The 23,951-nt window shown below is 44.3% G+C and overlaps 1 protein-coding gene across 1 annotated transcript in view; it reads left to right on the top strand.

Annotated features, from left to right (window-relative positions):
* The window catches only part of MGAT5B (alpha-1,6-mannosylglycoprotein 6-beta-N-acetylglucosaminyltransferase B), a 90,814-nt gene that overhangs the window by 14,669 nt on the left and 52,194 nt on the right, over positions 1-23,951 (top strand). The window contains exons 2-3 of the mRNA XM_066586394.1: positions 9,770-9,900; positions 12,467-12,579. Of these exons, the coding sequence (XP_066442491.1) occupies positions 9,833-9,900; positions 12,467-12,579 (181 nt within the window). The 5' untranslated portion in view covers positions 9,770-9,832. The remainder of the gene's footprint in view (positions 1-9,769; positions 9,901-12,466; positions 12,580-23,951) is intronic.

Here is a 23,951-nt window from a genome sequence, read left to right as displayed (position 1 = left end):
CAAGTCCTATCTTTTCTCGCACGCAGGAATTGCACATGAGATACACGCTCATGAGAACGAACCCATTGAAATCAATGGGTTTGCTTTGTCATGTTTTGTGGGCGTGAGTTTCACACGCAAAAAAAGTGTGCATCAGATAAGCCCTAAGAACCGTAAAACACTAAAAACAGAAGTGCCAGTGTAGTTGCCCAAAGTATTGGGGCCCCCACAGCACTTATGTGGCTAATCCTTTCTGGTGTGCCCTTGTCACTTTATGTGTCCTGCCTCAAGTAGGTTATTTGTGTGTATCATTAACAGGTCTTTGTCTGGTGTTGGTATAGCTCTGTTGGTGTTTGTATGTGTGTCATCTACACTAAACCACACAGTGTTCTGTCCATCACTCCTTAGCTAGTTCCTGATTGGTTGCAGGAATTTCCGTGGCTCGGGATTGGTTAGGGGGAGAAGAGATAAAAGAGCTGACATCACAGAGTTAGGGGAGATAAAAAAAAGGAGAAAAGCAGAGGGACTATCTGGGGTAGTCGACCCTGAGAATGGTTCGGTGGTTCCGGGGCACAAGCGCCTTTGGAACTTGTGGTCGGCTCACCAAAGGGAAACCGGTCCTCGTCAAGCTGCATCTGGCGGACAATAAGTAATGGAACCAGCCGCAGGAGAGTCTTTCTCCACCCTACCAGACGGCGTCTGAGTAAGAACAGACCCCATGCAACCAAAAAGGAAAACGGGCCTTGGAATTGTGAGTGATTCACAACCCTGTTAGGGAGAAGTCATTGTTCCTCCGACAAGTCCTGTCAGTCTCCTCCACTAGTCACTGCTCAGAGCAAGACTCAGATAACTTAGACTGGCCACTTCAGCTATCCATCAAGGATATTAGAAAATAGACTGTGTGAGAGAGAGAGTTTGAGCAACAAGGACTGCTGTTAAATATCTGTGTAAAATACTGTTGGAGATTCCATGGTTGGATGAAACTGTTTCATGGATGTTAACTTCTACAATTTGCACGCTATAGTAAAACTGTGTGCCTCCGGTTTTGCAAAGATTGATTTGGCTTGGACTCTTTATTATCGGACAATGTTATCCTCAGAGGTACTGGCGTCACGCGACAACTGCTCAATCCTTTTTTGTTGAGTAATCCACCTGCTTGGTGAGCCATTGCTAAAGGTAGGGTAGCAACCACTGGGACACAAGCTTAGGCTCCTACTCAAGCTAATCCTGCCCTCTTCAAGACACCACCCCGGATTCAACACATGCTGGTCCTGAACAGTGCCGAATTGAAGCCATTGGCTATGATGTGTTCTGTCCGGCTGTGGTTACGCACTGCGGCATTTTCCCGGACAAAATGGCACTGTTGACATTGGTATTTTGTCTGGGATTTTTATGTAAATTGGAGATGGTGGCTCCGTTGCTCATGTGAACAAGCCCTAAGTCATGTGTCTGTGTCAGATGAACATGATGCGGACAGGTTTGTTGCTGCTCATATTTAAATTCACGAGCAGAGGTTCTGAAAATGGTCAAGAATTCCAACATGGGATATTTTATAGGGCCAAATAATTCTTTATTGTAGATGTAACTTTATTGTAACTATAGGGGATGCGGTTGCACCCGGGCCCAGGAGCCTTAGGGGGCCCATAAGACCACTTCTCCATATATTGAGCCTAGTAGTATGAATAATGCATTATAGTTGGGGGCCCTGTTACAGACTTTGCATTGGGGCCCCGAATCTTCAAGTTACACCTCTGGCTAGAGTTAACCTGTTTCACAAAGTTCTGCATTACACTTCTGGATAAATGGCATTCAATCTGGACAGCGGGTATTTCTAGATCGGGACGTTACTTGTTGCGGATGTAGACAGCGCTGCCGGAATCATATGCATTTATTACAGGTTCCAGTTTCTGGCATGAACATACAGTGTCAGGTTAAGCAAAAGACATTACATCTCAAGCATAATATGGCAATCACAAGCAATCATCGCGGTATTTTAAATGCTCACCTGCAGGATATGTCGACCGTGGCGCTGCTGTCTGCAGGAATCACAGGGATTTGGCATATTAGCCTCAGACGTTGAATATGAAATACTGTTATGACTCGTATTACAGCGAACACTAAGGGACGGAATTAGGATGCAGCCAATTCCACTCCACAGATCAAGATACACAAGTCTAACTGCCGATTTTGATGCAGAATTGCAGGCAAGTTTTAAGCCATTTTCAATTTCCGCATCAAAATCTGCAAGTAGCCTGCTGATTTTAGTGCAGAATTTACTGCGCCTTGCAAAGTGTTGTGTGGCCTATTCCGTCCCATATCAAAGGTCCCTTAGCAGTAATGAGTAGTACAGCGTATAATGGGCGAAACTGTGTTTCCATAACAACTGATATTTTTCTTTGGTCTGATTTTCTTCGGAGATGTGGAAGATGTTCTTGGATGGGAAAAAATTATTTTAAGATATTAAAATTAGAATTCAAATGAAACGCCAAAGTAGAGCCGATCTTCAAGGAAAACCTTGAAAACTGCATGGGAACGTAGATAATGAGGGTCATATCTATTCTGTAAGAAGTTCTAAGTCCTAACTTTGAAGTCTAGTGTCACCATAAATTGTATCACAACTGATGGGCACCACTCAGAATAAACACCACATAGGGTACTAAGCGATGCGTAACAAATCAACATATGACAAACTAAAAAGAAATAAAAATACTAAAAAGTAAGGGCACTTACTAATCTAACACATTTTATTAGTAGAAGGAAAAATGAAAAGACATGGACATTTGAAAAGAGAAAAAATACTCTAAATACGGTTTTGCTAAAGGACATATATACAGTACAGTATGATAAGATAAATAGGTATATACATAACTCCCCAAGTAGGATCTATATGAAAAGCCAACGGTCTGCTAGAAAACATACCCCTCCCCAACAAGATGTAACAAACCAACCAAATAACTCATGATGTGGCATAAAAAGGCATCAGAAACTAAAAATCTATAGGTAAAGAGGTGTGGAAGCTTAAGACCCCGAGGGCAAGATGCCCCACCATATTGTCCCTAGACAGAGGCGTAACTTGAAGCTCCCGGGCCCCGATGCAAAACTTGTAAAAGGGCCCCCAACTATAATGCTTTACTCATAGTACTGGGTTCCCTAAATGGAGAAGAGAGGCGTTATGGGCCCCCTAAGGCTCCTGGGCCCGGGTGCAACCGCATCCCCTGCATCCTCTATAGTTACGCCCCTGCCCCTAGATCTGTGGCTTCCTCAGGGGTGTTCAAACCATCCTTTATATAATGAAATAAAATAAGGCACAGCTAAGAGTAAAACACTAAAGCAAAAAAATATATAAAAATTAAGGCCAGATTCACACAGATGTATTTGCGCGCACAAAATTTATGTGTACAATATGCCAAGAAAAGAACCCGCAGTGGGTGCGTTCACAGACTCGTATATTCCTGCGCATTTTGGTCACGCACAAAAACCCACAGCATGCTCTATTTTCCTGTGCATTTGTGCACTAAAGGTCCCCTTAGACGTTACTGGGGGGTAGCACATGTACACTCAATATGCTAGGAGATGCGTGACATGCTGCGTAATTCCGCTGGAATAAAGAACACATCTGGAACTCATTAGACTAATTAGTTATTTCAATTGGTGCGTCTGTGTTGTGCAAATGAACATGACTTGTGGGTGCAAAAAGCACAGTTTAATACACCAATGTGCAGTCAAAAAAGCATTCTTCATTCCGCAAAAACGCTACGCTCAAGCCTGTGCAAATACGCATATGGTCATGTGAGTCTGGCCTAAACAATACGTAAGGCCTCCTGTCCACGACTGTGACGAAATATCGATATTGCTAGCAATATTCCGCCACGGGGGAGCAGGGTGGAAAGCTGTCAGGTCCCTGTGAGAATTCTCCGCAGAGAATTTTTCCAGAAGCACTGTAGAACGTGTAGGTAGAACACCATTTTTGTTCAGTGATTTTGTAGTTTTGTAGGTTTTTGTAGTTTATGGAGTCTCTCATAAGGGCTCCTGCTGTTACCCTTGGGTTCTGTTTCAAGATTGCCAGTTGTGCTCTTGCAGTGACCATAACTGTTGTGGCAGTTCTGGGACTGCTTCCTTGCTGATAGTCTGGTGCTGATTTTGGAGATGTTTCAACATCTTCTGGCTCAGGTGGGTGTGGTGTCAGGTGTGACGGGCTTGGTCGCACTTATGGGTAATTATCAGGGCTATTTAGCTTGGCCTGCTACTGAGCTGAATTGCTGTTGATTTTCAGTCTCTCTCTGGCTGGACTAGTAGTCAGAGTTTGGTCCTGGACCTCTCAGTTACCAGTGCATCTCAGAGCTAAGTACTGCACTTGTTTGCTTTCTTATTTTTGGTTTCTTGTGTTTTTCCCCTTTCCCACGTAGGGTCAATTAGGGGCTGAGGCACACGGTCAGGGCGGGACTTATCGGAACGATCACCCTGCTTCCAGGCAGGTTCCCCTCCTGTGTTTCGTTATATAGGGACAGAGTTTCCCGTATTTTTTGTTCTGTTTTGTTTTATCACTATTTGTTTGCCATTGTGGGATATCTGTGGGTGACAGATCCAGCACGTCCTGGTTGGACATAACAATAACAGTGCACCCAATCCTAGAGAGAGTAGCAGCAGTCTTTAATTTTCTCAATTTATAATGTAGATAATTTGTCTAATCGTGGATTAATGTAAACCAAGGTCTATAGCAATGCTTGTATAGCCTTTTCCAGCTTTATGCATCTCTATAACATGTCTTCTGAGGTCTTCTGAAAGTTGTTTGCATCGAGACATGGCTCACACTTACCAATCTTTCTTGAGGACAGATTTTCAGTAACCAGGGGTTGTGTGCCTTTATTTAATGGGCAAATTACCCATGAAACCTCTACTTCCAATCTCATCAATTTAACTGTAACACCTTTTCTTGAATAGCTATTAGAAATGTCTTTAACACAGAGATTCACTTTCTTTTTCTCCCTAGACTGGGGATGTTTACTCAGTTTGCTCCATAAAAGGCATGGACAGTACAACGGTATTAGTTTAGTTAGATTGTGTTTGTCTATAATTGTGACTTAGATTACAATCAGACCACATTCTATTAGTAATAAAGGCATAAATTTGGGTAATTCCCATCTCTATTCACATTGCCATGTTTTTTTAAATATTTGAATTTCATCCTCTAGTTCAAGCACTTGTCCTTCCAGCTTGGCACAGGAGTGGGAGCCATCCTTCCTAGCTGATTTTGGCTTCATGGATGCCTCTTTACTGTTCTCTGCAAGGCTCCAATTTGAATTATTTTCAAGGTTATTGTTAGGTCTCTTAAAGGGGTATTCCAGTGATGGAACATTTTTTTTCAGTTTTTACCCATCCATTGTATATGTGAAAATTGATAGATCGGTGGGGGACCTGCACTGATCCTGAGACTAGGGGATCCCCTATTTCACAGTTCAACTCTGGTCCATTTCTGTTGTGTAGTGTGGAATAGAACCTCTGGTTGCACATGTGCAGCAGCAACTCCATTCCTCTCAGTGGAGCAGGTAGATACCCGACCACTATCACCAACACACTGAAAACCCTCAGGAGGCTGAGCGATTGAAAATTAATCCTAAAATACAATACAATACAGTCTCTTCAATATGATCAGTGGATTATGCAGCAGACCTGCTGGCTATTTGTTAGCTATGGTTGCCTAGATCAGTCTTGTTTGCTAGCCTCTGATTTTTGGCTTCTTCCCTTGTTTGCATCTGATTATCTTTTGTCCATTATTCAGCTTGCTTCTTTGACTTTTGTCTGGATCCCTGTGCCCTCCTATTCTCAAGGATAGTATTTCAGCTAGGGCCACCAGTAGGAAAAACTGAGGCCTAGTTAGGGACAGCGGTGTCGATGTTAGGGTCAGTGTCAAGGAGAGACACGAGGAGGCATAGGTGCAGTGAGCATCAGGGATAGGTTTCACTAGTTGTTATTTCCATTCCATACTATTTATTATCTACTGGAGAGTTCCTAGTTTGTATTATTTTCTACTGTGTTAATCTATGCTTCATATTTATTATGATTGCAACATCCACTTGTTACACTGTTAAGCTGTATTGTAAGTTCTGGGGGTATCTAAGTACTGAGAGATACAGTTAATACCCAGGAAAGCTCACTGCTATTGGTGAAGTCAAGTTCTGCCATTTAGGGTCCAGTTGGCTTTGTTATAGTTGTGCTATTTTGTACTATATCTGCACTGGAGGCTCTGAATGGAGCCTCCGACACATATATGAAGAAAGCATAAACCAGTTACACCAATTCTCTCTCCTACAAAGAATGGATAGTTGGGTGAATAAAATAAGCCTTGGCAATGCATTACCCAAAATGGGGGCATGTAATGTTATGATCTACCACATGGAAGTGGCCCCGTTGTAAATTTTGCCATTGAGCCATGAAATCCTTATTCACCATAAGTGAGCTAATACTACTGAATAATGCAGAATGCAGAACATCATTTGAAGCAGAAGAGATACAAAAAAAAGAGACAGCCATCATGTTACACAGCATGTTGTATTTGTTAGAAAGTCATTAGGCTTTAATAGTGTCTTATTAGAGATATCATTTTGCTCCTACAATATGTTACTGTAGGCAACATGCTGTAATTTAGTCCACCCCCCCCCCCCCCCCCAAGTTCCTAAGAGGTTAACCACACTGTCTTGTTCCGAAGTGTGCCCCAGCCTAGCCATGGGTTTCCAGACTCAAACTTGAAGAATCATGCAAACGGACGGAGCTAAAGACAGTGTAGTTAGCCCCTAATTACAAGAGGTTTGGGGCTGTGACGCAATGTCACTTATCTTGACAACCCAGTTCTCTTCTTTAGGAGATGTAATGACCTGCCCCATCCCAATATTGTTGAAATGAAGAAATGAATCGGAGAAGAATGTTGGACCTGAAATGAGAGGACGATGACTGCACCAGTGGTAGATCCATTGTAACTAGCCAGGCTAGAGAAGTCCCCTAAATAACCAACCATCATGTTAACGAGAGAATGATGAAAAAATGTAAATGTTTATCTACTTGTGTAAATTGATTACACTTTAAGCAAATGACTCTGTTATCGTTTGCTCATTCGAAGGATTACTCACCCTAAGACATATGCTTCCTCATTTGTAACGAAGCTCGTCTGTATGGCCAACCACAGAGTCAGCCTAATCCCTATCTGTATTAGAGACATAAAAGGACGTAAAACAGGTAAAGAGGCAGAATAATTGAAGAAACAGATATTTCGCACTCATAAATCTTGTCTTCTCTGTAAAGTCTACTGTTTGACAAGTAAACCACGGAGGTTAGGGTGATTGTATTCACTCTTTATTCTTTCCTTTTTGCTTTGATTCTGTTTGCATTATTCTTTCTCCCCTGCCGGCAAATCTGATAATTTTATGCGGTGTGTAGTAGATGGATGTAGACAGATGATCTCTAGTGAGGTAGGTGCACAGGTCCACTTCAATTCAAGTTGATATCCAAAAAGCTAGTGAGACTTCTAAGAGAATAAGATGAGACTGCAGCATTTGAAGAGGAATTCCGCAATTTACTTTGGGTTTTAGGATTGTTTTCAGCCTACAAGCTGTCTTTAATTTTGTATTATCTCTAAACTAATAGCTCTCGAGCCTCATCCTCATACTATTCTGGTCCTTGGTTTAGTCTTACGTACACTAGTGATTTACACTCACAAATAAAGCCACCAAATTAAAGGCATCATGAACATTATTATCAATCCAAGCAGTAAAATAGTCAGTGATTCCCAACCATGGTGCCTCGACACCCCGGTGTGCCTTGAGAAGGGGTACCGAGGGAGCAAGGGAGAAGATAAGAAATTTCTGACAAGGTGTGCAGAAAGCAGAAATGATTGGAAAGCACTGTAGTATGTATTAATTTCTTTTCAGACAGTGGGATGTGTTTGTCCTCGGCTTCTCTACTTTCTTCTAACTAGTCTATGTTTTCTTTCGCATATCAGTAACATAGAAAGGATCAAAGTGGCCTTAGTTTTGCCATCTTGCCTGGTATTCGTTTCACTCTTCATATCCTTTTCTTGAACCTTAGGCCAGTTCCCCATCTTCTTGTTTGCTATTAATACAGTTTATTACTTGACGGAAGTCCAGTCCTGGGAGCTCCACCAACATTAATGTGATCTTCCATAAAGGCCCATTTACACAGGATCGGGGATCAACAAACATGTCAATTGGTGCTCGTTCAGTGCTGTTTACACACAGTAGATGATCGGCATTATGGGAACGAACAATTGTTAATATGATCATTCGCACCATATAGCTATTATGGATCAGCTCCACATGTCCCCATTCACAGTAGCCGACCAGCAAGCATTTTTATGTTTGCGTAAAAGAGCAGATCAGCCGATGAAACTCGTTCATCAGCTAATCATTTGCACAGTCACATGGGTCCATAATTGGGAAAATGAATGTTTGTGCTCAATAATCAGCCTGTGTAAATGCACCTTAAAAGTCCATCTACATGGGCTGAGAACTGGCCATCTCTAACAAGCATAGCATGTTGATCAGTTCTCGTTCATTATCTTTCATCTACGGCAGATCATTGGCTTCATGGAAAAGAACTATTTTTGATACGATTGCTTGCCCCTGTAGAGATGCCATTGGTTGGCTACATATATCCTTGTATAAATGGGGAGATTATAGAATCATAGAATGGTAGAGTTGGAGGGACCTCCAGAGTCATTGGGTCCAACCCCCTGCTCAGTTCAGGATAACTAAAAGCCCCATTTACATACAAAGATGGTCGCTCAAAATTCGCTCAAAAGACAGTTGGAGTAACACTTTTGACCAATCGTTTTGCATAGCTACTAATGGGCACTAATGCCTATTAGTAGCTTATTAGCTTCATTTGTATTTAAGTGAAGCTCCCTTAGCTGTATGCAGATAACAGTGGGGGGTCTGTTATCTGCATACAGCTCCATTGTTCTCCCAAGAGACTGCAGCTGAAAACAATGTTATCAGCGCTCCCGCAGAGAATAACAGCATGAGGTCCCTGCTATCAGCTGGCTGGCCCAACTAAAAATCGTCGTCCGGCCGAAAAGCTAACGATGGTAGCATTTGCACGCAACGATTATCGCTCAAAAGACATCGTTTGAATAAATTTTGAGCAATAATTGTTGTGTGTGAGTGGGCCTTAAATAATAATCCCAGAGAGATGTCTGTCCAGCCTCTGTTTGAACACTTTCATTGAAGGAGAACTCGCCACTTCCTGTGGCAACCTGTTCCACTCATTGATCACCCTTAATGTCAGAAAGTTTTTTCTAATATCTAATCTGTATTAACTCCCTTTCAGTTTCATCCCATTGCTTCTAGGGATGTAATGGATGTCTAGAGGTGTACGACTGACCAACGGGCATAAATGAGCAGATCAGTCGACAAACCAGCACTGCTCATTTATCAACTGTTCTTTTGTGCATTCAGACGGGCCAATCGGGGAAATTAGCGTTCCAGCAAATATTTTTGCCAGACCAACCTGTGTAAATGCGCTTTTAGTCTTCTATTATTTTTATGACATATTTTTTATGCATCTGTTAGTAAATAATTATAGTGAATATATAACACAATGAAAATGCCCACAATGTCCAATAAATGTCAGATTACATAAAATTTACTGTATTACAGCTATAAGGTGTAGTATCCCTACAGTACTATATGTCCTATATCTGTATATATTCTTTGAATGTTTCCTTCATCTTTACCCCACCTGACCTGATAATAATAACTATATCGGTACTTCTTCATAGGGTGGAGTGCTGGAAGACTCTGGATAAGTGACTTCATCTGTTGACTAACATTTGGGTACCAGGATGTTGTCTGTTAACTCTGATGGGAAGGTTTTGGTACGAAGATGTTTCCTTACACTCAGGCCATTCCGGTAAGAACATTTTAATAGTAGGAATTTTGTATTTTTGTTGGAATTACATGTCGAGTGTAGACAGGATCTTGTTTTATACTTGTCCAGCGTTGGACAGTTTTTTCACCTGGCTTATAAAATCAAAGTTCGTGCCCTATAAGGATACATTAACCCTTTCCAATCCACTGTCTGACATCTAAAGACATTCTGATTGAAGGCTGTACAGCTCCGATGTCGGAAGACGTCCGGCAGGGTAATCTTACTGTATATTACTGGCCGCTCTGTTGTCGGGGTCCTGTCCGGCATGTCACATACCGCAGTACTGGCTCTAGCCAGCAGATGGCGCCATTGTATAATGGCAGAAAGAGAAAGCCGCCTAGGAAACCCTGAATCCAAAATTGGATTGCAAATGGTTAAAGGTCTTGTCTCACTATGGCAGCCTCTCTAAAGACAGCCAACGACTGAACGCCGAGCAACTCATTTGTTCGTGGTTCAGTTTCTGCAGAACTAAAACCCTGTCGATAGTCGGCCCCTGTAAACAGGCAGTCATTCATCCGTGAACGGCTGCCTGTTTACTCTGAATGGAGGCGGGCGGGCGGTAAGGATCCCCGACACACTCCACCTCCATTCAGTGAGCGATTATCACTCCTGTATGAAAGAGGAAGGATGATCGTTGACTGTAGACTCTTATTATCCTACATTATCAAGGCTTCCAGCAGTGCAGTCGAGCTCTGCTCATCTTGTCATAATCTGTTTAGCAAATCTGTCAAGAGATCTGCTCTAGTAACCAGTGTACAAATTGGAAAATTTCAAGATTTTTTATATAGTCATATAAAAAACACCAGAAATGTTTTAAAAACCCATTTATCAAAAAAGTATTATTTAAATAATATGTCATTTTCTGATGCTAATTTCTTTTCATGGTGAATGATTTTCCTCATTCTGACTCCTGAAAGATTTAATTAGTCTAGTACTGCTCTCTTCTACTAATGTAGGCCTTCTACAACCAAATGGAGTCTTTTCAATAAGCCCTTTCATTACATTTTTTCATATGAATGAAGTACCATTCAATCATTTTTTTTCAAATTAAACCCAAAAATAGGTAAAGGGCGCTAGTAGCTGAACATTAGTAGCCCCAAGTAACGCTAGCATTTCACCGCAAATTGCTGGGCTGCATCTAGACTTGCCATTGCTTTAAGTTGCAAGTCCGAGTGTAACCTACCAGTTGACAGTAAAATGCACTTGCACCCTTAGGGACCTATTAAATGTGATGGAATTGTCTGCAAGATGCAGCGAAGATGTGGATTTTGTCAATTAGAGCAGATTTTGATTCATTTTTAACTGCGGAAGGTGTTCTGCGGAACGTCCTGCAGAATTTCTTGCATTTTGTTACACAGACTTTAATTGCAAAATTGCATCTTCTGTATGTTAGGAATCCACAACAATTCCGCGAGACGTCCTTCACTCCACAGCAGGAAGCTTTCCAGCTGCAAAATGTAATCTTTTGGTTTTGAAGTAAAGACGCATGGATTTTAACAGATGCAGAATTCATGCCCCATAGGGCCAGCATTGTGACGCAGAAATGTCCAAGCGGACTAATTCCGTCCTCTGTGAAAGGTCCCTTAGGCTTTATTTACCCGAGCGTATATTGGCCGTCGTTTTCACAGCCGGCCGATATATACGCTACCATCTGATGCATTGGATTCCAATGCATCAGATCAGATAGGCATATTCCCAATATCGTGCCAAGCTGTTTTACGCCAGGCAGAAAAGATAGTCCTGGAAAGATCTTTCTGGTCGTAGTACGGTGGCGACTCCATAGACTCCTGTGGGAGCCTATGATAGTTGCTGGAGAAGGGAGGTGGGAGGGAATTTAGCAGCGTGACTGCTAAACTCTCTCCCCCTTTTCTCCTCCTCTCCGCCCCTTGCAGGCTGTTTGCAATAGGAGGAGCGGGACAGGGACGGAGCTAGTTGCTAAGCACCCGCACCCTCCCACTCCTGGCTGCTGACAAGGGGCGGGAGTTTAGCACACTATCTCCCACCCCGTCTTAGCTCCTCCCCTTGCTGAGGGCCGGCGAGGAAGAGGGAAGGGGGGGGGGCAGCTTAGGAGAGCTAACTGTCTTCCCCCTCCCAATTGTATTGCGGCCTCGGCGTGTATGCGTCAGGCTGCCTGAACGGGCGCACAAACATTAGCTTTGTGTGCCCGTTCACTCGTTTTTCCAGCACCGATGGGTGAACGTAAAAACGCTGATGCCCTTATGAACGAGCCCTTATTCTGCAGTAATGGTTACAGTCATAGTGATTTGCTAATGTGAGATCTTTCATCTGACAATTAACAATAATTGCTTATTTGTGGCACAGAGAATGTATGACATTATAAATCTGTATGTGCTTCTCTAAGGTTATGGTTTAGCTTTTATTGTTTGTCTCCTGTTTAGTCAACACAAGATTTGGGTAATTATAGCCATTTATGTAAATTGAGGCTGGTAATAGAGATGCTAGCGTTTACCCTGTAAACCTGATAAGATGGTTATTCTGGTAAATAGCGTGATATATTTCATCATTATCTCTCATTCTTCGCTCGTAGGATTTTCGTCCTGGGGATTGGATTTTTTACTCTTTGCTTCCTGATGACCTCACTTGGTGGACAGTTTTCAGCCAAGCGGCTAGCAGATTCCCCATTCACAATCAGGACAGAAGGTTAGTCCTTAGCATGTAACTGTGATCCAAAAATCTCCCTAGAGAGTAAGGGCACACGGAATGATTTCAGCACTTAAGTGCCCAAAAGTGGGCGGGCACCCTAAAGAGCAGATGACATTAAAACAACAAATTAACTTGTACTCGCCTTAAGGCCTCCTTCCCACGAACGGATTTCCGCCGCGTAATTCGCGGCGAAAATCCGCTGCGTTGCCCGCAGCTATTAGGTTCTATTGAACCTAATAGCACAATGCTCACGATGCGTAATTCCAGCGCGGAATTACGCACCGCGATTTCTCCCGTCCTCACCCGCAGCATGCTCTATTTTCTGCGGGTGAGGACGGGCTGTACGCACTGACGGCTTCCATTGCAGTCAATGGAAGCCGACCGTTCACGCTATCTCCCGCTGTAACCAGCGGGAGATAGCGTGAAAAACCGCTTTCCCGCCCACCGCCGCGCGTCATCTGACGCCAAATGACGCGGCCGGCCGCGTCACGTGACACGGCCGGCCGCGTCACGTGACACGCTCGGTGACGCGGCGGTGGTGGGCGGTGACGGGCGGTGACGCGGCGGTGGTGGGCGGGGAAGCGATTTCACGCTATCTCCCGCAGGTAAGTATAGGGGCTCTGGGGGGCGCCGTGACGGGCTTCACTGCGTAATATTACGCGGCGGACCCCGTCACGCTCGTGGGAAGGAGGCCTGACCGTATATACACAGCTTTGTAGCCGCATCAAACAATCGCGACCATCTGAGGCATTGGATTCCAATCTCTTCATTCAGATGAACGATTTTAGGGCACATAAAAAAAATTAGCGCATCAGTCGCCGATTTTATGCACTGCGTCCAAGGATAGGGCTTGCCCTATCTTTTGTCGACATAGGCCGCCTGCAGACAGCCGGGTCAGATCCCGCTGCGAGGATTCTCGCAGTGGGACCCGACCCCCTACAGAGAGCAGCGCGGCACTCACCTGCACCCACGGCTCCGGATCTTTCATGTGGCGCATGCGCAGACCGGAGCCGGCGGCCGGGGAGTGACATTTTTGTGCGGGCCTCTGCGATTTGTTTTCTGCACGTGATTTCGCGCAGACAAATCGCGTCCATCTGCATAGGATTGCGTATTGTAATGCAATCCTATACAGGTGTGTACGAGGGGAAATTCTGCGGGAAATCCAGCTGCGGAATTTCCGCCCGTGTGCAAGGGGCCATACTCAGAAACTCCTGTAGGTAGGGGGAGGGAGTTTAGCTGTGTCCAACACTGGGAAAAGAAGACAGCTGGCCCTATTTAAGCATTAGCAGTAGTGATGAGCGAGCATACTCGCTAAGGGCAATTGCTCGAGTGAGCATTGCCCTTAGCGAGTACCTGCCCGCTCGAGAGAAAAGGTTCGGCTGCCGGCGGCGGGCAGGGAGCGGCGGAGGAGAGCGGGGAGGAACGGAGGGGAGATCTCTCTCTCCCTCTCTCCCCCCGGCTCCCTCCTGCTCACTGCCGCAACTCACCTGTCACGCACGCCGACACCCGAACCTTCTCTGCCGAGCGGGGAGATACTCGCTAAGGACAATGCTCGATCGAGCAATTGTCCTTAGCGAGTATGCTCGCTCATGTCTAATTAGCAGTCATTCCAAGGATTTCAAAGCAGTTGCCCGTATGAATGGCCAAAAATACGCTAATTAAAATCAGGACTTGATCGCGGCAATTCTTCATTCATGCGATTTTACGGCTCGTACGTCAGAATGTAAAAACGCATACGTTGGTGTGAAAGAGCCCTTACTGATGTCAGGGCATGCTGCTATGGTCCCTTCCGACCTCTGCTGTCTAGGAGCATTACTGCTGCGGTCAATCTTTGGCCTTAGCGGAATCAATGCTGAGCCCTGTGATTGGTCGCAGCGATCGCACACTTAGATGGCTATGTGTCTAGGATTGTATTGATGACTAAGAATATTTATTACAAGTATCCCGGCAATAACAGTGCTATAAAGAAACTGAACCAGCAAAACTATTCTTCTGTATGTGTCATAAAAAGTAATCATAAAAATTTGTGAGCATGAAATTGCATTGCCGATCCCACTAGGACGTTGCCGGTGTAAAATTGTTGTTGCTGTGTATATGATTTTAACGTTAGGGCAAATATCTGAAAGTTAGTTTTTGTTAGGAGAATTGAACAGCCAAATTATAGCAATTTCCAAGCTGCATGGAGTGGTTAGAAATGTGTATGTGTAGACAAAGCGTTGGACATGCATCATAGAAAAGTACTGGGAGAAATATAGCCTGTGAGATGCAAGAGGAACGCGGAAGAACATTCCAGCATGACATTCTGTGATGGGACACACAATACAGAATGGATCTGTGAGAAATAGAGATGAGCGAGCATGCTCACTAAGGACAATTACTCGAGCGTGCATTGTCCTTAGCGAGTACCTGCCGCTCGGAAGAAAAGATTCAGGGGTCGGGAGATCTCCCCTCCGTTCCCCCCTGCTCTCCCCCGCTGGCACCCGAATCTTTTCTTCCGAGCGGGGAGGTACTCGCTAAGGACAATGCTCGCTCAAGTAATTGTCCTTAGCGAGTATGCTCGCTCATCTCTAGTGAGAACGCATCACTGATGATAAAGCATAGATACAACTCGGCGTCAAAATGTCTACGGTGATCGGTCTAAAATTTTAGCAAATATTTGGACAGAGTACAGTGAGAGTAAGAGCTGAAAGGGGACATTTGGGGTAGCTGGCGAGATTAACCTTTTCCAATCCACTGTCTGACATCTTCCTACATTCTTATTGAAGCTTGTACAGCTCCAATGTCAGAAGACGTCCGGCAGGGTATTCTTACCATCTATTGCCAGTCACTCTGCTGTCAGAGCCTCTCTGGCGCACACACACTGGCTTTAGCCAGCAGATGGCACTGTTGTATAACAGCAAAAAGAGAAAGCCTTTTAGGAAACCCTGAATCCAAATTAGATTGGAAAGGGTTAAAGGAGAATTACACTTAATTCTGTTCAAAGAAAACATTGATGGGTGTGCAGAAATGGAATGACTACTCAGAGTTGTAGCTAGGCTTTCCCTTATGCAGTGCAAGGATTAGTAGTCCCTTTACACTGGCTGATTATCTGGTCAAAACGTTTCTCCAAATGCTCGTTCACCCAAGAATTGGGCTGTATAAAAGGACCAATGATCAGCCAATGAATGAGCCAAAGTTTGTCAATTGATCGTTGAGTTTCAGAAAGCTCACTGATTGGCTATACATGTGTGAACGGGGAGATGTGCAGCCAGCCTATAGGGACGAATGATCATAATTATGATCGTTCGTCCCCATGATGCCGATTCTCACCACGTGTGAAAGAAAATGAAATACATGGAAAGATGGAACAATGTCTCCACAGTGGCACCTATTGGAAGGCAGCATTCGTGCAAGTCAATGTCAGACGTTTTAACAAGTCTTGTAACAATGACTGGGAATTGTGAGCCGATGCCAGAGTCTTCTCCAGAAGGAAAAGATAATCATGCACAGACAGCTGTTTCTGGGTGATTGCTCTTCATCAGTGTGCAGTGGGGTTTTATCTTAACTAGTGAAAGCCCTATAGATGTAGGTCTGGAAGAGTATAGTTTCTCCTTAGCCTAAGCACCTAGAAGGTGTGAGGAAACATATAAAGCTATACATGCTACTCTTGGAGAGATGCAAAAGAGAAGATGGAACAATACCTTTACAGCGCCAAGTATTGGAAGGTAGCATTTCTGCAATTCAATGTCAGACTTTTTAACAAGCCTTGTAACAATGACTGCGAATTGTAAGCCGAAGCCAGAGTCTTTTCCTGAAAGAAAAGATAACCATGTACAGACAGCTGTTTTGGGGTGATTGCCCCTCATTAGTGTGCAGTAGGTTTCTCTCTTAAGTAGTGAAAGCCCTATAGACATAGGTCAAGAAGAGTATAGTTTCTCCTTACGCAGAGTGCCTAGAAGGTGTTAGGAGATTTATATGAGGTCATCCACGCTCCTCTGGGAAAGATGCGAATGGAAAGATGGAACAAAACCTTTACAGCGCCACCTATTGGAAGGCAGCATTCCTGCAAGTCAATATCAGACTTTTTAACAAACCTTGTAACAATGACTGGAAATTGTGAGCCAAAGACAGAATCTTCTCCAGAAAGAAAAGATAACCATGTACAGACAGCTGTTTCGGGGTGATTGCCCCTCATCAGTGTACAGCAGGTTGCTGGCTTGGCTAGTAAGGGGCAACCACCCCAAAATAGCTGTCTGTACATGGTTATATTGGTTATATTGGACGAGCAGCAATTTTTTTTTTTACCATGAATTTTAAGTGAACTGAAAATCTTTCCTAGATGTGATAATGACATGTGCCACGCTCACGTATGTGCACGTCACTATGCATCACATGACCAGGACACAGTCTAATCATCTAGAATGAAGGTTTACATTCAATGACTATAAGTCGAGATCTAGAGATTCTCGTTGATCGTTCAGTTGCTGGCTCGTGTTTAGACCGAACAATTGCTCATTTGAATGATTTTTTTGAATGATCTTGTTCCGTCTAAAAGCACCTTAACCCTTTCCAATCCACTGTCTGACCTCTGAAGACGTTATGATTTAAGGCTGTACAGCTCCGATGTTGGAAGACATCCGTCGGGGTTCTCTTACTGTATATTGCCAGTCTCTCTGCTGTCGGAGCCTATCCAATGTGTTACCTCATGCAGTACTGGCTTTAGCCAGCAGATAGCACCGTTGTATAACGGCAGAAAAAGAGTAAGCCTCCTAGGAAAATCGGGATACAAATTGGATTGGAAAGGGTTAAGCTAAAATCCCCCTTTAGGCTGCTTTCAGATGCTTTTCCTCTCTATCCGGTTCGTGTTTTACTATGGAGCTAATGTAAATCAATGTATCTACTCACATGGCCTTATTTTGCATGGCCGTGTTTTAAAAACATAGGGTGTGGTTTTGGCCCCATATTCACAACAATTGGCAAATATGGCCCAGTAGAAAATAAAACCAATGATGAAAAATGCAGATCAAACAATGATGAAATGCTGATGACGCACGGTTGTAATGTCATCTGTAACATGTCTGCATTGTGGATGTATATTACGGATGTCTTACAATACGCTTCTATGAAACTGGCCTTAAACATATAACAATTCTGGTTATCTGTATACCTTTTGCAGCTGCAGTAAATGGAGGAAAAGTCCGTCTTTTCCATTTTTATGACAGCACCATACGTTCTTATCGAGGCCAGCAGTCACTGCGCAATGAGCCTGAAGATGATATATCAGAGCAGGACAAATGGCTCTTGTTCCAATGAGAAGGTCTTGCTGAGTCAGAGCGCCATGAGATGCTGTAGGCTCACTTGTGTATTTCCTTCCCTTCAGTGCTGCTAAAGTTATACTAATAACCTCTGGGTAAAATTGATTTGTACTATCGCTTTTTGTTTAGGCCCTCCGCTCTAGCCTATTTGGGGCCGTGTGCTGTTCATGTTAATCAATGGACAGCACACGGCCCCATTATAGCCTATAAGGCTATACATATGGACAATTTAAGTCAGCATCAAAAAACTCATCAAATGTCCTATTCCTATCCGAACAGGACATGTAGATGCACGTCAATATGCTGCCTCAGCATAAATTGGACAATATGAGTTGCACCCGAACCTATCTAGCACAACTTGCATTCACAGCTGCTGTGCATCTAGCCCTATAATGTTGCTGTCATGAAAACTTGACTGCAAACCCCCTCAACTTTCTCGCAAAGGGGCAAGTATCACTTTTAGTAATCCATTAACAACTAATAACAAAGTGATAAAAATCTGTACTATCCAGTAGGCGCCATGAACTAAAAATCCAACACTGCTTACATTGCTCAACCACACCTCTGGTTTCTAGGATTACTAGAGCCCCATAGCAAAGTATAACAAATTTTTCTAAACAGATGAAAGATCCTGTGCCTATTTCACCTTTATAATCCTGTTCCAAAAAATTATAAAATTCTGGATGCCTGCCGCATCCACTAGGGGGAGCTCACTGCATGCAGATGTATACAGCCATTATTGTAGTCAATACTAGCTGTATAAATCCATGAGGACATGCGTGGTCCAAGGACTCTGTGCTACATATGCTATATATGGCAAGTGATGGTTTAGGGGGAGCTCTGGTATAGATTCTTCATTGGAGCCCATGAGCTGCTTAGATCAGTAATCAAAAGGGATTGTGGGGAAGATAATAAAATTCCTGCTACATGCATAGGCCTAAACTATTGGCACAGTGCCCAAAGTCATTGCACACAATGGTAAAACAATGCATACTCCCAATACCCATGCACTGTGATAGCTTTACTGTGCACAGATCTCCATTCTCATACTCCGCTGCTCAGATAATGAAATCTTCGGGCTGCGGGGAAGGGGATATTGCCACAGCAGCTTAAACTCTTCTGGGAGCTGTTGAGAATTGGAATCAAAGACAACTTTATAAACCCCTCCAGCAATCTCTCCCTCCCCCAACTTATGAGGAACGACAGAGCACCTAGGGACTCGGAGTGATGAGGAGAGCGCAAGAAAACCTGCAGCGCAATCCAAGCTGAGAGTAATAATTATACATACAGCTCCATGTTTAATGCATGAGTACTGGCTGTGTCACTGTGTCACCCCGCAGACGAAGAATGGGTTCTATGTCCTAAACATCCCCGCTGTCCTCTGTCACTGTGTCACTTTGCATATGAGCAACAGAGTTTGCTAGCAAGAGCAAACGCTTATGGATTATTCAAATAAGTGGGTCTTCAGACTGAGAAAGTGCATCGTGAAGCCCGGCATCTAAACTACTCTGATCCCTTACGTGTCATGTCCCTTTTGTGTTGCAGCCAGAGCCACTTTAAAACTACTTCCAGACCAGAAGTTTTACTTCCTTCCTTATCAGGCATGGGCCATCTAGACATTTATACTCTATGGGCAGTCAGGAACTGGTTAAAGGGGTTTTCCAAGGCATTTGTGGCAGCGGGCAGGATGCAGAGTACAGAAAAAAAGAAACTTCCCTCTGCCAACACCAGACCATCTCCCACTGCCAACACCTGACCGCCCCCCACTGCCAACACCTGACCACCCCCCACTGCCAACACCAGACCATCTCCCACTGCCAACACCTGACCACCTCCCACTGCCAACACTTGACCACCTCCCACTGCCAACACCTAACTACCTCCCACTGCCAACACCTGACCATCTCCCACTGCCAACACTTGACCACCTTCCACTGCCGCCTTGCCCCTGCTGCCACTTGCCATGCTCTGGTCTTCTCTTTATAAGCACTGTAGTGGTCACATAGGACTGCAGCCAATAGAAGGCCAGACAGGGTTTTGTCTCTAATGACATCGTGGAAACCTGCCGGAGGCTTCTTCAATAGACTCCCACATGACAGGTTTACCGGATGTCACCGGGCCTTCCAATTCCACCAATTTTCCTATGAGTTTCGTTGGAAGAATACAACCAGCAACCGGTGTTCTGATGATTTACTGCTTGCTGAAGCTCTTGTCAGCCCTCTGTTCACGGAATACAGGCTGCCATAAACATCACCTGTATTCTGCTATCTATGCTTTAGGACACAAATTAGGTATTGGACTTCCATGAAGCCCTATTATAGACTAAAGGCCCTTTTACACGGAACGATTATGGTTGAGTTAATCACAGGATTGTGGAAAGCTGAACACTTAGGGCTCCTTTACAGGGCTTTTTTTGTATCATTTCCGCCCTTGGAAGCTGCCATAGGATTGCGTTAGCAAACACAATCCTAGGCAGACGGCTGCGGTTTGTCCGTGCGAAATCTCGCAGGGCAAACAAACCACAGCATGTTCCATTTTTGTGCGGGGCTCGCAGAGCTCCGCACAGAAACGTCACTCACTGGCCGTCGGCTCCGGTCTGCACATGCGCCGGCTGCCGGGCAGCTGGCATATGAAAGATCCGGAGCTGCGGGGAGTGGGTAAATACGCGCTGCTCTCTGCAGGTGCTCGGGTCGGGTCCCGCGGCAAGAATTCTTGCTGCCGGATTCGACCGGGCCGTCTGCAGGCGGCCAAAGTATAATGGAGAGATTTGCATTTCTTCTGTATTTTGGACCCGCTTCTGGTTTTGGCTCGCAAAACACTAATAGGAAAAAAGCCTATGTGAAGGAGCCCTAATTGTTCAGTGTAAATATGGCCAGCGATTGTTAATTAGTTTACTTATTGTTTGTTGTTCATTTAATGCAGGGGTAAAAACCTGCTGATAATCGGCCCGTGTGAACAGGCAGCGGTTCATCTATGAATGGCTGCCTGTTTACTCTGAATGGAGGTGGGCAGTAGAGATCTCTGGCTGCTCCACCTTCAGTCAGTAAGTGATTATTGCTCAAGTGTGAAAGCGCAGGCACTTAACCGCTTGACAGTGGTCCCTTGTAAAAGGTCCCTTAGGCTTCTTTTATGCAAGCGCATTAACAGCAACGTATTTATGCCCGACCGATATACACAAACAACTGAGCCATTGGTTTCCAATGCATCCGTTCACATGGGCGAATATATGACGTGTAAAAACGTTGAACCGTGAAAAGTGGACCGAAATATGCGCTGACGCATATGCGCTGGGCAAAAAGATAGTTCTGGAATTATCTTTTGGCCAATATATGCCGGCAGGTCCCATAGACTCCTATGGGAGCTGGAGAAAGAAAGGGGGTGGGGGGCATTTTCGCAGTGTCCAGCACTGTGAAAAGCTTACAGGTGCCTGTATATAGGCATTGGAAGGCATCCCGAGGTTTTTTGCAGAGCGGGGGTTTTCCGGGGTGCAACTTATTTTTTCCCTAAAACTGACGCTCACGGTCGTGTGAATGGGCAAGAGAATAGAGATGAGCGAGCATACTCGCTAAGGCAAACTGCTCGAGCGAGTAGTGCCTTATGCGAGTACCTGCCCGCTCGTCTCTAAAGATTCGGGGGCCGGTGGGGGAGAGCGGTGAGTTGCGGTAGTGAGCAGGGTGGAGCGGGGGGAGAGAGTGAAAGAGAGAGATCTCCACTCCCCCCTGTTCCTCCCCGCTCTCCCCCGCCGCTCCCCGACCCCCGCCGGCACCCGAATCTTTAGAGACGAGCGGGCAGGTACTCACATAAGGAACTACTCGCTCGAGTAGTTTGCCTTAGCGAGTACGCTCGCTCATCTCTACAAGAAAACACTAGCCATGATCGCGCAAAAAATGTCCATTCATGCCAATAAACAGCGTGGCCGAGAAAACATAAAAACTTCTATGCTTGTGTGAAAGAGTCCTTAAAGAGAGCTATTCTGATAAGTTATTTGTTCCCAAAGAGAAAAAAGAAGTCATCACACTTACGGTTTGGTTGGGGTAGCTGTATGAGCTTGTTCACACAAGGAATTTGCTGTAAGTGGATTTTAATCAAAATTAAATCCACTTACCGTTCACCTGCCATTTATTTCGAGGGGAACTTCGCATTGCTATTTGTACATTGCAGACTTTTTAGCTGGAAATTTGAGATCCATATTGTAGAAAATCCACAGGTGAATTTTGAATGTGGATTTTGTGTCTGATATTTTACCCTCTTATTTAATCACCCTGTGATGATACCCTGCAGTGCAAAAACCGCACCAAATGGTACATCTTTTGTTCTGTATTCTATTGTGGACATACTGTGGATTTGCTGCGGATTTCACCTTTTGCATTTCAAAGAGCGAAAGCTGTAGTAGAAATATGAAGCATTAATTGACATGCTGCGGATTTTAAATCCACACCATATGTCAATTTCCATGCGGATTCCTTGCAGGTTTCTCCTTCAGCTTGCGCATGAGATTTGTTTCAGTCTCATCCACTGCTTTGCTATTGTAAATGCTGTGGATTTTCCATATGGAAATTCTGCACAGAAAATCCTCGGCAGACCCACCTTATGTTGCTATACCCTTAGCCTGCGGCCAGTCTTGGCGGAAAATTCCACAATGGACAAATCCACACAAAAGCTGCATGACTTAGCAAATCCACAGCAATTTTGCTGAAAATCCATTGCAAAATCCACATGCAGATTTTGATTTGGATTTATCTGTGGTGGAATTTTCTGCCATAACCGAAAGCACCCTTAGGCTGGGTTCACACAGCAGCTGATTTGCAGCGAATGTCCACAGCTGGCATTCCGTTTTAGATCAGTAGTGGAAAGTCTGCCACCAAATCCGCACCATTTGGTGTTGGTTTTATTGAGTATTCCTGTGCTGAATTCGCCCCCTCATTGAGAAGAGGTGAATTCCGCAGCAAAAATGGTGATAAAATTGGCATGCTGCAGAATTGAATTCTGCACCACATATCAATTTCCACACAGGCTTTGAGCGGATTATTTCCACAGCTTGTGGATGAGATTGTCAAAATCTTCCTCACTTTGCTGCTACTGTAAGTGCACAGAATTTCCATGTGGAGGGTCCGCACGAAAATTCCGGGGAAAATTCATCCCGTCTGGACCCCCCTTAGGATTCTCTGGGAGAAGATTGGGTTCAGATGGTAAAAGAGATGGGATGTATGCTGCAGTATATGCTGCAGTATGGTGCTGGTGATGTTTTTACATTCTAAGTACACCATCCTACCAAAAGTAATTGGACACCTGATCAAGAATCAAAGTAGTATTTATTTCCATATGTTACATGCTTAGTGGGGTCACCTTTTGCCATAATGAGATCAGATACTCTTCTTGGCATACTTTCTACTAACATCTGAAACTCTTCAGCTGGTATTTCCCTCCATTCATCCTGCAAACATCTTGCGAGTTCACTCAAAGTAGATGAATGCTGTTCAAATTTTCTGACCTGACGTTCCAGTTTGTCCCAAAGATGTACAGGAGGTTTCTGGTTGGGACTCTCTGCAGCCAGTCCAATTGTGGAAAAAATCAACAGAAAACAGCGTTAGATCTGTGACAAAAGAAGTGTTGCCGACCATATCCAGAGTATTACTACATTGTCAGCAGCTCATCATTGTCTAGGATGTCATAGTACACCTCCGTGCTCATGGTCCTCTCCACTACAACCAACAGACTGAGACCATGCCACATAAAACATCCCCAGACCATACCAGAACTTCTGCCCTACTTAACTGTTGACACCAAACATTCGGGTTCCCCAGGCTCCTACACACCCAGGTACCTCCATCTGATTTAAAGATGGAGTGGTGTAATTTAGCACTCCATAGAGCCCTCTTCCATTCCTCAGCTGTCCAATGACTGTAGGTGGGCCAATGTATCTTCTTTGAGAGAACTCGCCAGTCATTTGCAGGACGGATGGAGGGAAATACCAGCTGAAGTGTATCAGACATTAGTAGAAAGTATGTCACAGAGAGTATCCAATGTCTTTAGGGCCAAAGGAGTATTAACATATGGAAATAAATACTACTTTTG

Source organism: Eleutherodactylus coqui, chromosome 13 (genome assembly GCF_035609145.1).
Source record: "Eleutherodactylus coqui strain aEleCoq1 chromosome 13, aEleCoq1.hap1, whole genome shotgun sequence".
Lineage (NCBI taxonomy): Eukaryota > Metazoa > Chordata > Amphibia > Anura > Eleutherodactylidae > Eleutherodactylus > Eleutherodactylus coqui.
Note: the sequence above shows the minus strand (reverse complement) of the source record. Positions and strands in the feature narration are given on the sequence as shown.